We start from the raw sequence: 15,672 nt of genomic DNA, 5'->3' as shown, positions 1-15,672 counted from the left end.
GGTCTAGGTCAGTAGATCTTCCTATACTTGAGCTATTGGACTTGACCACACACATACAAGCCCTCCATGTAACTTCACAGTCCTGATGAAGACTCGCAGCAAAGGTTCAAATCCCTCATTGCACAGTCGAGTCGAAACATCGACGAACTTCTATTGATCAAGACCTGTACCTACTACTTACCTTATCCATACCATTGGAATATGCATTAAGTGCACATTGAAAATGTACAGACTACTTGTAAATCCTTTATGGACAGGCTTGCTGTAACTGATATTTATTATCAGTATTTGGAAATTCATTGAATTGTCTATGCCTTATTCTTTGATTCACAATCTCACTACCCAACACCACTATTCCTCTATCCTTTCACCCCTCCTTTTGCGCGCAACCTATGGTCATTATAGAAGCATTTTTGATTTTTTTCTAAAATAAATATCGTGGAATTTATTACATAGTGTGGCGCTTGTTTCATGTGTGGTCTACAAACTTGTTTAGATGCAGAAATAGGTATTGTGTACATGCATCATTATCGCTTTCGGGTTATTCACTAACTTATTTGCAATGTTTCATGCAACATAAACTGTAATGGAGTCTAATTTTGGTCACGGACCATTGTTTTCATTCCCGTATTGCGCCCAGGTCCGGGTTGACTGTAGGGGCTACCCCATTATCGATAATGGCTAGTCACAGCAAGGACATGTGCTGATATTCCTAACATCTCTGCATGGGTCCTATACTCCACTTCAGTCCAAGCTGAAGTCTCCAGGTCATTTCCAAGCAAGCATTCTACAGGGAGAGCTGAACTAGGGGGAACAGTTGCCTTAGGGGCAATGGTGGCTGGAGCTGTCTCCTTTTTGGAACAATCACTGGTCCAGTGAGTATTTACTTTACAAATTTTGCACCAAGGTTTCTTTGGGCATTCTTTCATTTTAGATTGTTGGGAACCCCACCATTAGAAGCTTTTTGGGGACCTTGAGAAGACTTCTGGTCTTTTGCTTTCTCCCCACCCTTTTGGTCTTGCTTCCTCTGATCATCACCTTGGTTCTGTACCTTCTGCTTCACCCTGGTTCGTACCCATTTATCTGCTTTCTTTCCCAATTCTTGAGGAGAGGCCAGATCAGAGTCAATCAGGTGTTGATGCAATAACTGGTTCTGACAGTTGTTAACCCCTTCCATGCTCATGACTAGCTCAGCTCGTCATGCAGTACACTGGAGCTGTGCTAATGACGAGCTGACCTTGTCATGAACAATGGAAATAATCCACCTGCAGCACAGCAGGAAAATCTCCCTAGCAGCCAAGGTGTTAAGGATTTGTTCTCTCATAACCAAATTATACAATCCTGTACAGTCAGTGACTTTACTGCCCAGTAACCAGCCCTCCAGAGCCATAGCTGCACAATCTACAAAATCAGTCCAGTCCTGAGTCTGTCTTTTGGGTATCCCTGAACAGCAACCTGTACTGCTCAGTGGTTAGGCCAAACCCATCTATCAGAGCACTCTTCAGGACATAGTAATTGTCAGCATCCTGTTCATTAACTGTCAGGAGCTTATCTCTGCCTTTATCTGAAAAGGAGAGCCACAAGATTGCTGCCCACTGACTTTGGGGTACCTGCTGTAATTTGCAAGCCCTCTCCAAAGCACTTATCCATTTGTGGATGTCATCCCCAATCTGATAGGGAGGGACAATCTTGTTCAGGTTTCTATGGTCATGAGACCTTTCCCTATCTCTAGGTATTATGCTGCCACCAGTGGGCTCAAGCCCACTTAACTTTTTCTCTCTTTCAAGAGCTAGGGTCTCTTTTACAAGGGCAACTTCTTGCCTCTTGATCCTAAGCTTGGCTTCTCTCATCCTAGCTTTGTGCTTTCTTCACTGAGGGGAAGGCTTCCTCCTCAGAGCAGAGGCACTGGACCCTCCTGAAGAATCAGAATGATCAGAACCACTGGACAGTGATCTGGGCCTTCTGGTTCTACTGTTAGGCCTATTTGGAAAGTTAGAGGAGGGCCTACCATGGCCCTCTCCACCACCAGACAGTCATGTGTTGCCCAGGTCAGGCTCATTAACTGCATCCTGGTCGTCATCCTCATCAGAGACCAATGGATCCTCTCGAGTGGCATTTTCCTCTGTTGAGAGATGGCCCCGTCTACCCCCTTGGTTACCTGGGTCTGATGCATTCTCTACATCATGAGCCACTAAGATATCTACCAGGTGGTTAAAGGTTGGACTCTGTCCTTGTCTCTACTTTCTGACTGCACACAGGCTTCCCAGTTCATGAAAAGTGAATGAGTCATACTTAGAAGGCACCCTCTGGGTTTCTTCCTGAAGAGGTCCACTAGGGCCTGCTTCCAAGGACATTTTCTAGTGAGGTGTGGTGTGTGCATCTACCTACACTAAATGGTTTCCTACTAGAACCTCTCAAGAAGTTGTTGTCAGGGTGTGCTAGGCCCTTACCACCTACAACTACTAAGTTCAGTAGAACTTATGTATATCTAAGACTTGATTTATATGTACCTACAGGTACCTTGATATTATCTTTCAGATGATATTACAAGATTATTTGGTAAAACAAATTGCAAGCTCTTATCCCAACCGCTGCACACCAATGTGAGAAGTTAGCCTGGCACATGATGTCCACTAGTTCTAATGGGCACCTTGCACGAGTCTAATCGACCCTTATTGATGATGGTTGTAAAGTCAACCTTATAGAAATCTATCCTAGTGGTAGCATGAACCAGCAGTCTTCAGGCGAAGACTTCAGTAGGCGAGTTAAGCAAGTTGTTTTACCATATATTATCTCTTGAATACCAAATGAAAGGACACCACACAAGGTATATATCAAATATATATGTATTTAATCTAAACACAACCCCTCTGCACTCTTTATGAGGTCAGAAGTAAAATTACAATACAAGTCACACAGTTCATTTACGATAAGTTGCACAGTATACGTTATGCCCTGGGGGCCTCACAAACCATATATTGAAAAAGTGGTATAAGTACCACATGAGAGTTAGAGAGCAGGCCTAGGACCTGTAGAATCGCTGGGGCTACACTAAGCAACCAAAGGTTAGGAAGTAGGAGACCCACGGGAGTCGCGTGCAGTGTCTAAACACAGGTGCGGGTTCCCATTGACTTTCTATGGAGTTCGTAAAAGTTACAAAGTTACAAATAAAGAACACTTCCGGATGGACTAGGATGGAACCCTTTTAAATCTAGGACACTTCGAGAGTCAAGACCCACGGGAGCACCGGAGTACTCATGATACCTCACCCAGGGAAGCCGGGTGCATAGGTGTCTTTTCGTGTCAGGTTTCGTCGTCGTTTTCTATGGAGAGCTGCAAAGAAGTGCTGCAGGCGACCAGAGGAAAAGTGTCCGGGTGGATCCAAGGGTGGATCGGAGATGTGAAGAACCTGAAAGCAGAGGGGACAGAGTCTGGGTCACTAGCCAGTGACCGGGAAGGAACCAGGAAGGAACCAGGCAATGTCGGGTGCTTTAAGGTGAAGAAGGTGAGTTTGTCTCTTCAGTCACGAGGTCCAGGAGGCATCAACGATGACCAGGAGCTGGATTCGAGCTGTCCCACGATGGATCTAGATGACTGCAGCGTCGGTATCCGAATTGGGCCCAACAAGCCTTGGCAACCGCAACACACACCAGATGTCGAGATTGGCTGTGTTGCAGACCAGCAAGGTCTGTGGTGCTTCTTTTTAGGGAAGCTGGGGCAAGCCTGGAGCAACCAGGATCGCAAATTAGATTCAAGATGGCATCTTCAGGGGGCTCACTAGCCAACGGGCAAGGAGCCGGGAAGACGCATCGAGCACAAATGTAAAGGCGGGGCCCACGGGACACTCGCTGAGTGTGGGGGTCTGAGCTTCGGTTCAAATGATGCTCGGGGCTGGGGCTTCTTGTACCCCAATGCACAACTTACTGAGTCTTCAGGAAAGGAGTGCAGGTAGCAAAATGAAGGATGTCCAAGATGTCCGGTCCCACGTCTCTCGTGTCCGCCACGGGTCTCAGCTTTGATGTGGATGTAGGTCGGGGTCAGAAAAGTCTGGAAGTCCAGTTCTTGAGTCGCAGAGTCTTCGGGTTCCGTCGGGAGCCTTGAAACTGCAGACCGGCAAAGTTGCTGTTGGTGCCTGTTTGCACAGGGTGGTCACTCCTTGACCACAAGGGAGATGTCTTCCGTCTTCCAGTCAGAATGGAACGTCGAAGGTCCAAGATAGGTCTTACAAAGATTCGTCCAGGATAATCTAACGTCCCAGGGACACAGGTCCTATACTTATACTAAGGATGGGGGCTGGATTACCTGACTAGGTCCCTCCTATGGATGGACCTGAGAAAGGGGTGGTTACAGACCTTTCCCTTTGTCCAGTTTCGCGCCAGAGCTGGGGCTGGAGTGCCCCAGCAACTGGTTTGAACTGGGCTATGTATGGAGCACCTTGTGTGTCCCTGGCAGTGTCTAGATGCATTCACTGAATGCAGCCCTCCCTGCCCCAATACACAAAACCCCTGTCTGGGGAGGTGATGCGGAGGCTCTGTTTAACTTTAACCGGGTAAAGCAGTAAACTACATATCTTTTCCCTCTAGAAGGGTGGAATGCTACCCATGCCGCCAGAATTGGCGGGGGGTAGTATTCCAAAGTGTTTGACACCTTACACGACATGTTTTGATAAAGCCAAACCAAAGTTCGCATTAACCGCACGGATTATAATGCACTTAAGAGTATATGGTATGGCTATATCATAGAACAGCTATAAGGAGATGGTTCTGAAAGCTGCAGAGGGGCTCAGCTCATGTTAGGGCGCCCTCTCACATAAAACCAAGCACTCTGCCTCCAGGTTTGTCGAGGCCTACCTTAGGAGTGGCTTATAGGTGTATATGTGTCTATATGTTAAGGTAGATATAGGTATACTATATCTAAGTAAGGGGTGATCACACCACCTTACCCAGGCTGTGTGAGCAGACCTGTCTTGTCAATTTGGAAGGCAAACCAGGAGTGGCACAATACATGCTGCAGCCCCTGGTAGGCCTAGGGTTCACCTATGCCCTGGGTACCTATGGTACACTATACAGGGGCTCACAAGGATGACCCAGTAACCAATCTGTTATGCACCTAAAGTGCATGGTTTCAATTTAGAGAGAGAACAGCTGGGCTGTGGGTCTAATTAGCAGGCCCACAGCCACATGCTAATGACAAGGTCAGCTCGTCATGAAGTACCACTGGAGCTGTGCTTATGACGAGCTGACCTTGTCATGAACAATGGGAAAAAAGAAGGTCCAGCGCAGCAGAAAAATCTAGTGTAGCATTGAAGGTGTTAAAGTCGAAAAATCTGAGAATCACAGCAAAAAGTGGGGGCGACCATGGGAAGCAGACCCTACTCTCCTGCAGTGCCCATGGCGCATAGAGCAACTGCAGGGACCTCTCTGTCGCATGTCGATTTCCGATCGCCCAGGGGGTCCCACCAGATCTAGTCAAAAGGGGTGAGGTTGGCTCTCAAACAGATACTGAATCCAACTGTTAGTTAAGAGCTTGATTTATTGGCGATGTATCTCCCATGGAATAGCGCTTAATTTAGGCAGGAGGTGGGCCGGCCTAAGTCCCAAGGTCTGCTTCACAAGACTCACTCCTCGGGCCTCTCATGGCAGCACTGTGCTCAGCAGCATGGCTCTACCCATTGCTTAGCCGCCTCCAACACCACGGGTAACGCCAATCGTTGGGCAGCTTATGTCCAATGCCCTGACGGTGCCCCATTGAGAACCCCGAGGGTAGCACCTCATCCACACCATCAGACGGCCGCACTCTCTACTACTCACCGCCAGACGCCGAAAGCTCGCCAGAAGGGAGAGAGGGCCCCTATCACCTGCAGCAGGGTAATTTATCTGCTACCAGTGTCTTCACCAGTATGTCCCTGCAACGCCACTGTGAACCACAAGACCGCGGCTCCAACCACTCAGCCGCATTCAGAGGAGGGCCTCCCCAACATCGCCATAAGACTGGCGTGCTCCCTTAAGTCCTTTGCGGCACGTATCAAGGGTACTCTGCCTAAGTCCAGAAGTGCTCAGTTCATTCCCACCATTGTCACCGGCACAGATGAGCAGCCATTCGGGGCGATATACCGGATAAATGAAGGGAGGCCACGTAGAGCTCAGTAAGCAGTATCCGCCATATTTGGCAGCAATGCCATGCCATCTTCGTTGGTGGCTGAAAGTCCTTCCTTTGTTCTGCCTACTTGCAGAGCCAATTCCTCCTGAATTTATCTGCTTAGGTCTGAGTGACTTTAACAACCATGAATGCGTTGGCTAAATCAGTGTTGCAGAACACTATTATGCTTGACAGCCACATCTCAAACCATCAGACACAGTTTCTGCTCTGCCATCTCAATCCTCACCTAGAATGTTCTGCAGAGTTCAAACTGTGGTGATATTTACACTGACAGAGAAACCATGAAGATTCCACCCTTGTGCAAGATTAGTAAGCACCAAGTTTTTAAGATTTGATGGACCACAAATACACATTATATATTATGGCGTGAATAGCAAGAGTTGACTGATCTATGAATGAACACTGGGATCAGACTACTTTGCTATTGTCTATGTTTTAATAGGGAACACAGAGAATTAACTGGATTCTGGTCAACACATATTCTGAGGTCTGCCTGCAGTGCCAATCCCTACGTCTCCTTTGGATGGCCCTTGCATGCCTCAGCGGGGGATTGCAACTCACCTGCCCAGTGACCCCCTATGCCCGGCTATCCCCCTGCTGGGCTCAAGAACCCACCAAGACTACACCACCAGCAACTGGATGCGCCCGTAGGCCCAGGCAGGCCTAGACACAGTGGGAAACGTATTTGAAAATGGATAGCTCCTGTTCTTCGAAGCTCTCATGGACTAGTTTGGCCTTCATGGTGGCCAGTTCCTGCCGTGCTCACTGGTGCCCTCAGTGACCACTAGGAAGTATGGGGCGTAGAACCTGCTGCCCATTCGATCCTACAAACCATACATACTCTCCGCGATGGCTACAGGCTGATCAGCTGGTTGACCAGAGCCCTCAGGGAACAGATCCAGACCTAGCTGCAGTAGCTAAGAGATACGTGGGAGACAGTTTGATAGGGCCCACCATGAAAAAGAGTGAGCCATTGTGCCGGCCTACACAAAGTAGGCTTTCAGGAACACCCGCCACCAATTGATCCAATTCTCCAGGATCTTTCTGGGAGCCCTGAGCACTTGTGCCATAAGCAGCACTTCTTCCGCCCGTCTACAGAATACACAATGAAACTGCATCCTAATTCGCCATTCTCCAGACAACCACTGGAAGAGCGGGATTGACTCCTGGGTGGTTTGTGCCCTGGAAATTCTCAGGCGCCCAGCAGCGCAAGATGGAGCTTCGCTTCGTGGATATGGAACTTATTCTGGATAAGCACTCCAGCACAAGCTTTCTTTACCCCCGTCTGCAGAAGCATGAGAGCTTCATTAGATGGAGGTAGACAGACTAGACTGTCTCCGCCAAGAGAAGTCAAGTCGTCTTTGACGTCCACCCTTAGTGCACATCTGGGAGGACTTGCTGTCTCATATGACAGACCCCCAAGTCCCCTGATGAACCCCTATCCCTGGAACAATGGCCCTGACCTGCCCCTTCTCCCAGAAGACACAATGCAGCCCCCGGGGTGGGGTAAAGGAATTTAATTGCAGTGGCCAACTTCAGACCCCCCCCAGAGAGTAACCCTTCACTCCTAACCACACCTCAGCGCACATAACATTTCAATATTCACTCCTTCACACAAAAAGAAATTAGTGGGAGCCCTCTCCCCCTTTGCTGGATCTCAGGCCGTCCCTCTTTAAATGCCGGGTAGTTTGCCCGTAGTTCGGTCTTCTGCAGTCTACCCATTTGCATAAGCCAGCCTCGACCGCCTTCCTACATCAACCTGTAACCAAAGTTATTTCTCAAATGAACCCCAAACTCAATGTTTATGTATTTTTGGCCATGCAACTACAATGTGTCTTGTATCTGCAGGGGGCACAGATGGCATGCGGGGTGCAGGCAATTCTATACCGACCCCCGTTTGTATTTCTCACAAAATGCTAACAAGTTTGTTTAATAGACATTCAGATTACTTCAACAGGCAACTCTGCTTACCACATTCAGATAGCTGCAATGTGGATTCATGAAAAACATCAACTTTTCAGCAAGAAGACTTAATACTATAAACTACTTTATTTGAACCCCTAACAAGCCAGATTGCTAGTCCACAGTAGATGTAAGATGCATCCACAGTTTTGAGCTGTCAGCTCTCTGTGGCATTTATATCACAATAGCCTTGGCGTTAATGTACTGGACACCAATCTGTCATCATATTGGGAGAGAGGGGATCAGAGGTAGGAAACGATACCTGGACCTCACTCCTTGTGAAGTAATGAGGAAACTCCAATGGGAACCCTTAACATTAAAGTAGGCCACCTTTCACAATCACCCTGCTTCTTCTCTTCCATGGGACTAAAATGTAACTTCTGTTGTTCCTTATTTTCTACTAGCGGTAACTACAGCCAATTAATGCCTAAAGCTCCTGAAATCCCTTCTCTGGAACTGTCAAACTTAATTTTCCTCTCTTGTGCTGTGATGCTAATTTGTCTGGTTTCTCCAATGTTCACAATCAGTGTTGGCTTGCATTCAGGTGTCACACAAAAGACTGAGAATATGTAATATAAATCCAACTACCAGAATGGAATAAGGGATTGAGGAGGCACAGGCATGCAGGGTTGTCATTGGCAGGCCCTTAGCTTGGCACCCTGGCTTCACTACTGGCATTTATTTTGGGCATTACAAAAGCAAGAGTGCTTGAAGTTTGCTAGTTTGGGTAAGCAGAAACACTTGCCTCAGGGTATCCCCTTTTTTTAGGCCTTACTTTAACTTTTGCTCTGCTGAGAAATTAGACCACCCCAATTCCATCAATCACAAAAAGCTTGATTTATATTTTTGCTCAGTATATACAAACTGAAGAAACTAAATACCCCCCCCCCCCGCAGTTGTGGGGGGGGTCTCAGCACTTGTGATGGAGGCCCCGCAGTCGTGGGGGAGTCTATGCATTTGTGATAGAGACACCACAGTTGTGGGGGAGTTTCCGCACTCAGGTCGGAATCTCTCCAATGAGATTTATCACTGCGGAGATTCGGCCCTGAGTGCAGAGACTCCCCCATGACTGCGGGGCCTCCGCCACGAGTGTGGAGACTTACCCACGACTGGGGGGCCTTTGTGAATCAGGCCCTGTGTATGTCTTAGATGGAGATCAATTTGGAACAAAGGCAGTACTGGCGCCGTTAGTCCAGGTCTCAAGCAGAAGTAATAATATCATTGGTAATAGTACAGTTGCGTAGGTGAAAACCTCACAGTTCTATTACAAAAAACGCAAAAAGATTATTTCAGAGGAAAGGGATCCCAAGATGTCTGGTATTCAAGAACGTGGATTTACCCAGTGTGGGAATAGCAGATCCAATTTACTAGCAGGAAAACCAGCTGGTAAATACATTGTGGATCGCGGAGGGCTGCAGATACCGCATGGGAGGAGCAAGGAACGCTCACCCCTCCCTAGAGCCAGTCTCCAATGCCTTGGACATCCTGAAGGTCACCACCTCCCTACCAGCAGCTATACCTCGGCTTCAAAGCGGATAGTAAAGGGGAGCAGCTAAGGATCAGCATGGAAATTGAATCTGTATGGGGACTTTTATCTGGTAATAACACCTTTGCAAATTATTTTCAATTCCGAGATGAATAACTCATAATTGGAAGGTGCAGAGGAAGAACTGCCAGCAATTCTGGCCTCCTGGACCACCCAACTCCTAATCAGGTGCCTTATGGTAATCTTTTACTCTACTTTTTCGTACATAAAACAATAAAATAAAAATTGAGATTGTGGATCTTATTGTGTTTTTTATAAGCGGTCTGTCACTTTCCCAATATTGTGCATTTGCCAAAAGACCGATAAACCGCATTGATGGGTGCCTCACCGGGCCAACACAGACAACGTCGCTGCACAGGCTGCACCTGGATCCAAGAATCAGGAACTTTTCCTTGTCAGGGGTGAAAGGATCCTTCATGACGTAGCACTCCTCCAAGAGGCTGCAAAAGAAGAGAGAAAGCTGTAACTGGGCGTGTCTAGGCTGCATTTATGCTACACCGACTCAGTAGGTTGTGCAATGACATTTATTTCACTTTGAATCATGATAATAAGTGAAGGTTCATTAGAAGTAGAAATTATTTATGAATTGATAAAAAGCTTAGCAATTTATTGTAGCATTCTGTATTTATCCAAGTTTATTTTTTGCTAATTTAGTCTAAATGTATCCATATTTATTTTGGACTTTGTGAAAAAATTAAGCAGACACTAGTATATTGCCACATTCATTTAACCCATAAACACTCATACTTGAATGCCCGACAAGTTTCAATGATATTAATACCCGGAGAAGATAAATCAAATACACATACATGAAAAACACACACATTTTAGGCTCAGCATTAGGCATATATACACTGCTGTTTAGGCCTCATTACTAAAATTACTTTATTTTTAACCTCCTTACCTCTCAATCCATAGAGCTACTGGCTTGGCCAAAGTAAAATTCAGGTATCAGATATACAAGCAGATGGGCATTCAGGGCAAAGGGACACACCTGTACACTTGGCAGAGGACATTCCTGTTCCAACAAAGTGCATGTATCTGCTCTCTCCTCTGCCTCCCTCCCTTACTATGTGTTACTGCCCCCCCGCTTTCCATCCCATTTGTGTGTCCATTCCAGATATCAGTCATTGTTGTTGCTGTAGCACGCGCTACGTGGTCCTGGACCACTGGGCCGACATTCCCCGCACTGGAAGCGTTCCAAAGCACAAACCTGGCTCCCAGGCCCCTTTAGAAGCACTGCAAAAGAAGAGAAAAAACAACAAAAGAAAGGATGTGGGCCAGGAAATATAGCCCTACAAGCTACTGCAAAGGTTTTTTTTAAATATCTGTATTCTTTAAATTGGCTTCTAGGAGGACAAGGACACCACAGGAGGAGCCAAGCTTTGAAGATGCTGGGAAAGAGATAGCCTCCTTTTCAAAGTGTCCCCACTCCAATATGTTTTTCTACAGCTAAGCACTTTGGTCCCCCAGGGCCACAAAACAGTGATCCTTTGAGAAGTTTCGCTGTTTTTGAAGCTCATCTATGTTGGTGCTTTAGATCCGAAGGCCTGGCATTGTAAGGATCATTGTTGCCAGAAGAGGCACCATTTGGAAGACTGAGCACAAACTCTGCATCCTTGGCCTTTTAAAAGCAGTGCAAAAAAGAAATACATTGCAAGGAAAGAAAGTACAGGAGTGTTAGAATCTATGAATGAAACAAAAGGAATATAACAGAGCATATACATCACAGGGTTAACAGAGAATAAGGATAGTTCAAAAGGGCAAAAATAGTGGGGATATATATCAAATGAAGCTGAAATAGATTCAGGACAGGTAGAAGAGGTAGAAGAGGTAGGGACCAGGAAAGTAAAAAGTCGAGTAAAGAGCACAATTTTAAAATATAATAGAGCCTCTTGTACTGTATCTGCTCTTTCCAACTTCATTAGAACACAATGACATGGTGAGACGAAGTAATAACAGTATACTTGTACTAGAAGTATGAGCAAAATGTGATTCAGTAGCTACCTCCCATGGATCATTAAAAACGTTTTCAATTCACCTACAGCTCGTGGGTTAGGCAACATGAGGAGCGATACTCAGAGGTGTCAAAATCCAAACCAACACCCTTTGCAGACTACAGTCTAGTATATCTATGCAAGATATCATCTAAGCATATTTCAAACTTTAGTTCAATACATTTGCACAACAGGGAGAAAATAAAATCCACCTTTGTTATTTGTTCAAACTCAACAATCCTGATGAAGAATAATACATGTACTTTCACGGGCCAAAAAATGTTGATTTTTCCATTACGGAAATGATAGAATTGTATAATAAAGCCAAAAGAACTTTTGGACAAGTGGCCCCTTAATGTAAGACACCCCTCATCAAAGCAGTCTGCACTACAAAGCTAAATAAAAGCACAATGAGGTAACAGAGTATCATACAATATAGGGAAACCACGGACCATATAAGGCGAATTATCTCTATGCTGGACTGGGCACAGGGAAAGAATTCTCCGGTTGGCGTGGCCCTGTTGGACGCTGAAAAAGCGTTCGACAGGGTCTCGTGGAGCTTCTTGTGGCAGGTCCTGGAGAAGAAGGGGTTTCCAGAGTCTTTAATTAAATCAATTAAGGCACTATATAAAGAACCAGCTGCATATATACGGATAGCTGGGAAATTATCAGGGAAGGTATCGATAGAAAGAGGGACGAGGCAGGGTTGCCCCTGCTCCCCCCTCCTTTTTGCTTTATATATAGACCCTTTTATTTTGACATTAGAGAGAAACCCTGCTATTAAACCTGTTGAGATTCAAAATTCCGAGTTCAAAATCTGTGCGTATGCAGATGATATTGCGGTTGTCTCAAATGATATTGCCAGTTCCCTTCCTATTATTATAGAGGCTGCAGAGGCGTTCGGCCGGGTTTCTGGTTACAAGTTAAATGTAGCCAAGACCCAAATTATACATTCTGAAGCTGGCCGACCAGAAAATATCAATTGTGATCAAGAGGCCACTTACCTGGGGGTAAAACTTATGGCTAATGTCGATAACATCATTTCTGCTAACTTGGATACAATAATAGTTTCATCAAATAAAATATTAGAGCGATTAAATAATTTAAAATTCTCGCTCGTAGGACGCACCAATATATTGAAAATGCTTATCTTTCCAAAATTTTTATATATATTCCGAGCAATACCTTTTTTAATATCTTCCCATTATTTTGCCCGAATAGATAGAATGTGCTCAAGATTTCTATGGGGGTATCATCGAGCAAGGAGATCTGTTAAAAAATGTACTTTACCAAGGGAGAGAGGAGGTTGGGGCGTTCCCAATTTTCAATTTTATCATTGGATAGCATTATTTCAGCATATGGGGGTGCTGGTCTTATCAGATGATCCTACTGTAGAATTTTGTGCCCCTTCCTTTTATGAGATGCTTTTGGGTGAAGAGGCTAAACAATGTCTAAATAGAATTGTGGAACCAAGTTATTATAAAAAAAACTAAATTTAAAATATTCCACAGAGCCTATTTGGTTTGGAGGATAATCAAGAGAAAATTTGGAATTACCAGTAAGCTAACACTGTATACACCTCTTCAGAAGTGCCCTCTCTTTCCTGAAATATTTAAAGATCAGGTGATGTCAAGATGGAATGAGCGGGGAGTGCGGGACTTGGGAGATTTATTTCAAGGGAAGAGTTTTGCATTCTTTGATTTCTTATTGAGGAAGTATAAGTTGCTGCGTGCTGATTTTTTTAAAATATCTTCAGCTTCGGAGTTTTTGTGAAGAGAAGTTGTCAGGAAATATGGTTTTCTTAGATAAAATAGAGATTATTGAAGCAATTAAACGTAAGCTAAAAATGGGTCCTCTGTATCACTCCTTCTGGCAATGGAGGAAGATGATCTTTGGGCAATAGAAAAGAAATGGCAAGAGAAGCTGGGTTTAGAGGGAACTAAGCTGGATAGAAGTCTGGAGATAGCTACCAGCGTATTATTAAATGGATCTCTCCAAGCCCAACATTTTATGTCGGTGTTTGATCTTTACTACACACCAGCTAAACTAGCAAAATGGAAGTCTCGTCGGGGGACTCATTGTAGTCGCTGTAATTTAAATGCTGCAGATACTGTCCATGTTTTTTTCCTATGTCCAAAGCTCTCTAAATTTATAGGAGATATTGAGTTTTATATTAAGGAAAGCTTGGGCATTTGTGTAAAATTAACTACGCAACTGGTTATATTCGGCGTGGAAGAAAATATACTGCACAAATGGTCACCAGCAGAAGAAGCCTTTGTCTTTATCTGTATGTCTGTATATAGATTCTGTATCACTTCGCAATAGATTGACCCGGAACCACCAAATTTTGTAAAATGGCAAGCTAAATTACTGTCAATATACCATCTTGAATCTTCTTTGTATAAACTCAAGGTTATTAGACGGAAAACGTATGGGTATAAATTATGGCTACCAATTGTGAAATGGACGGGGCAGTAAGGATTTTGTAGGTTATATATGTGTATCTATTTTTTGCTGCCTTTGTTTCGTAATTCATGGAAGTATAATGTATTTACTTGAGTATTTTTCTTTTCCTGTCTGTCTGCTGTGGGATAAAAACTCAATAAAAAAATAATAATAAAAAAAGAGGTAACAGAGTATCCATTTGTGACAATGTTCAAACAAGGACATTTAATGACACCGATAAAATAATATCTCAGATCACTTTGTCTCCTTATGAATCATGTCTTCAGTATGAGCTTAGATTATGGAAGTATGGAAAAATCCGTGATTTCAGACAGCCATTGTGAGGAGGCAAAAAATAAAACACCCTTCATAATTGTAAATTCAATAAATCCATATAAATAGTTATAAAAAAATGTCCTTTTGTTTAATTTCATTTCTACAAAATCTAAAACATGCATCTTCAAATTATACACTAAGTGTACTCGATGTCTAGTGAACAAAATAATACATGCCCTAAACCAGCACACAAGCTTGAATGAGCTACACCGCTTATAACTCTTTGTAAAAATAACAAAGAAATTCATAGATTACATTATGAAAATGTTTTCATCGCTGCACAGCTAGTTCATTTTTAACCAGCAGCAGACCACATTGAAAATGGCAAACCAAAAAGGCACTTCAGTGACAGAATCACAATGCCATATGTTTGAAAATATCATATAGCGGCCGCCAACGTAAACAAGGTGATTATGGCCCAACTACTTCTTGATGGTATGCAGACATCAAAACTGGGTAACACCATAGACAACATTTGTTCTAGCAAAATAACATGTTCTCTACCACAAGTGTGATCTGAAACAAAGAACTTTAATTGCAACAGTAGTGTACCTATTTCCCTTACTTTTTATTTTCTGGCATGACAGCACAGTTGTCTCCAATAGCTACTGTTATCAATTCTTTAACGTATATAGAGTGGATTTTGGATCTGACAAAGAGGAGTACTAATATCTAACCTCATGCTGTGTCTGTTAGCTGTTTAATTTCACCGCCTAATAAGTGGTTCTTCTGCAATACATTAGGCTCCATTTTACATCTAAAGTAGCTTCTGTCATAAATCTTGAAATTGTATTAAATACATTATCTTATACATACATAATATACAAAAAGTAACCCCTTTTTCATAACATGCTGAAACTTTCACTTTCAATCTCCTAGTTTAGTAAAACCATTAGGTTAAATGTACTGGCAGATGCCACTTACTTATGCTGGCTCATATTCCTATAATAACTGGTGTTTTCCATTTCTAGATAGGTTTGTTGCTTAACTAACTGTAGTCAATTTGGGACATACAGCAGAATCTACCATGCAGGGAAACACATTAAAGACGTACATTTTGTCAGGAGTATGTATTCGCTCACTTAGCCATTCTACTGGTTTAATAGTCACTATGTACGATAACCAGATGTCTAGGAGAGGGGTGCACAAGCACCTGTAAATGTCGGGGTATCAGCTTAATTATCTGTGCATCCCTCGCTGGCCTACCTGGAAAATGGCGATTATTAC

General features: G+C 44.0%; 1 protein-coding gene across 1 annotated transcript in view; it reads right to left on the bottom strand.

Moving 5' to 3' along the window:
• The window catches only part of CDPF1 (cysteine rich DPF motif domain containing 1), a 195,828-nt gene that overhangs the window by 53,472 nt on the left and 126,684 nt on the right, over window positions 1-15,672 (bottom strand). Inside the window, exon 4 of the mRNA XM_078673811.1 lies at window positions 9,996-10,107. Coding sequence (XP_078529937.1) covers window positions 9,996-10,107 — 112 coding nt within the window. The remainder of the gene's footprint in view (window positions 1-9,995; window positions 10,108-15,672) is intronic.

The sequence above is a fragment of the Lissotriton helveticus genome, chromosome 1_1 (assembly GCF_964261635.1).
Source record: "Lissotriton helveticus chromosome 1_1, aLisHel1.1, whole genome shotgun sequence".
Taxonomy (NCBI): domain Eukaryota; kingdom Metazoa; phylum Chordata; class Amphibia; order Caudata; family Salamandridae; genus Lissotriton; species Lissotriton helveticus.
Note: the sequence above shows the minus strand (reverse complement) of the source record. Positions and strands in the feature narration are given on the sequence as shown.